The following is a 2,500-nucleotide window of genomic DNA, read 5'->3' as shown; positions in this document are numbered from 1 at the left end:
CGTTTCCGCTTCACTCGAAACACAAGTGCAGGAGATTTTCTTCTGCACATGAGCGAGGGGAGTTTTCCTGCAGGAAGATCTAGTGTGAAGGTTTCTGAACCAAACTGAAAAAAGGACATGAACGACCTTGCTTTCGATACTCCCATAAGCATATTCCATCTCAACCTCCTTTTAACGAGAATCATGTGACAGATGCTAAATGTTGGGAGGTCTTTATAAGGCACATTTGACAGAGTGAACATTGGTAAAATTGAAATATCTTTTAATTTAGGCAGGGTGAGGATGATTTTGGAAAGATTTTGCAGGTCTTCAAGAGTGTCCACCCGTACAGAAAGCCCCTCCAAATGATGTGCCCGTGCAAGCAATTCCAAAATTTCTCTATCAGCACGGCAACTAAGATATGTGACGCTGCAGGAAGCTTCTGTATGAAGGGCTGCGGTCAAGCATTTTTTTGTCAGTTCGAGATAATTCATCATGGTCCAGTTCCGCAAGTCGAGCACGAGTTCAGTGTTGAAATGGGAGATCTTATGCACTGTAGCTTCAATGTTAGCATCATAGTTATCACATGCATGGATTGATATTGATTTAGGGATGACAAACTCCATTAATGCTAAAACACTGATCCAAGAACTGTACCTAGGACACCACTCAAAAGAACCAACTTGATCCTGGATTTCCTTTATCATCACTGGATCATCTTCAGCTTCTTTAATCAAGCTTATCCAAAGGTTGTACTGTTTTATGTTACCCAGCTCACAAATACAAATATACACAATTTGTTCTGACCTTGTTTTGGTAAGTGCCTTGTGTGCTTTAAGGTACCCAACCATAAACACTGGTATCAAACTTCCATAAAAGATCGGTGAGAAATGTGTGTAGATAAGATATCTTTCAAATTCGTCTGGATCTTCCACTTCAGAACAGGGTACAACCATGTCACTATAACAACAAGGTCTATTAGAAAACATGTTTTTTGTTGTTATGAATTTGAAATCCTCAAAGGAGCTGGATTTTGCTTCGTGAAGTTTCTTGACCATAAAGTTGCTACAGTGAGATCTTGAAGCATCGTCAGTTTCAGCAGCATTTTCCAGATACTGTTCATGCTGCTCTTTCCACTGTGCTGCTAAAGTCAAAACATCTCTACCTGTGTCAATCATCTCTTTACAAAAAGATTGTGCAGCAAGGAACTCCTGGACAGTTCTGTGAAGTGGTTCGTACATCTCTTCAGTCCCAATTGATGAAGCAGTTATTTGCACAATGAAAAAAGGAGACATTGTTTCTCTGAACGGTAACCCCAGATTTTCACACATGTCTTCCATCTGGTCTAATTGATATTTTGTAAGACAAAACTTTCTTTGAGATGAATTTTCCCAAAAAGCTTCTCCAAATTTGTTTAGGATCTTTCTGATCTTCCTTTGGATTTCTCTCTCTGCAAGTCTCAGTGTAATGAATTTCCTTCTCTTGGACATCCGGGTAACAATGTGATCAACAAGTAACTGGAAAAGACTAGTGACAGTTGTAGCCCTATTGATTATCGTGGGATTTTCCAGCCAGAGTGTGAAAAGCATGACTAGGTAAAGTGGAACACTGAGGATTAGTGTCAGGTGATTTTCTTTCTTTATGTAATTTATGAAATCTAAACACTGGCTTTTATCACATAATTGTTTACGGGAGTAAACATTAAAGAGTTTATGCACATATAATTCTCTGTCTTCATCATATAAACCAACCATGTTATACTCCATACTAGCCAGATGATGATTACTTAGCATTAGCTGAATCTCATTCACACATTCTCTACGAGAAGTAATTATAACTCTTGAATTCCTGAATTTGGACAACAGTTCTTCAGTAACCCTCAATGCATCTTCATTCCCTTCATCAAAACCATCAACAAGCCACAACAATGATACTTCCTGTAAAATGGGGACTACGTCATCTTGATGGAAGTGTCTGCAAGTTTCAGGAATCAACTGTTCACGTAACAGCTGTTCAACACTCTTGCTACTCACATGCCTCAATTCCACTGGCATCACAAGTTCAAAATCCCTCATTCCAGACACTGAGGGCGTAGTGGATAGCCAGTCATGCAACAAGAAGCGCACTAAGCTGGTCTTACCAATGCCAGGACACCCACATAGGACTATAACATATGGATATTGACTAGATGGGAGAGTGGTGATCAAAAGATCTTCAAGCCTCACATATCCTTTGCCCATAATCTGAACTTCGGTAAAGATCTCACTGATGTCAAGGTAAGAAAAGTGATCATCAGTCAGCCATGCAAATGGATTAAGGATACGTAATTTCTGAGCATGGTTACTTATTTCTTTCTTTCCCTCTCTTATCACAAGACTCTGCCGTTCCAGTCGAAGTGTTTGCACTGCCTCCCTGTAAGGCTCCCACAGGTCAACCCCTGCTGTCATGACTTCGTCTAGGCTATCTTCTACTTCTCTAATTAAGGCATCCACCCGAGTGTGACTTTTTTGGCCTGACAATA

At 40.1% G+C, this 2,500-nt stretch overlaps 1 protein-coding gene across 7 annotated transcripts in view; it reads right to left on the bottom strand.

Annotated features, from left to right (window-relative positions):
• LOC125026357 overlaps positions 1 to 2,500 on the bottom strand; it is an 11,308-nt gene that overhangs the window by 1,014 nt on the left and 7,794 nt on the right. For all 7 annotated transcript variants that reach the window (XM_047614751.1, XM_047614749.1, XM_047614755.1 and 4 more), the window contains one exon: positions 1 to 2,500. This exon is cut by the window's left edge and continues 1,014 nt beyond it; it is cut by the window's right edge and continues 508 nt beyond it. In XM_047614751.1, the coding sequence (XP_047470707.1) occupies positions 1 to 2,500 (2,500 nt within the window).

Source organism: Penaeus chinensis, chromosome 6 (genome assembly GCF_019202785.1).
Source record: "Penaeus chinensis breed Huanghai No. 1 chromosome 6, ASM1920278v2, whole genome shotgun sequence".
NCBI classification, from domain to species: domain Eukaryota; kingdom Metazoa; phylum Arthropoda; class Malacostraca; order Decapoda; family Penaeidae; genus Penaeus; species Penaeus chinensis.
Note: the sequence above shows the minus strand (reverse complement) of the source record. Positions and strands in the feature narration are given on the sequence as shown.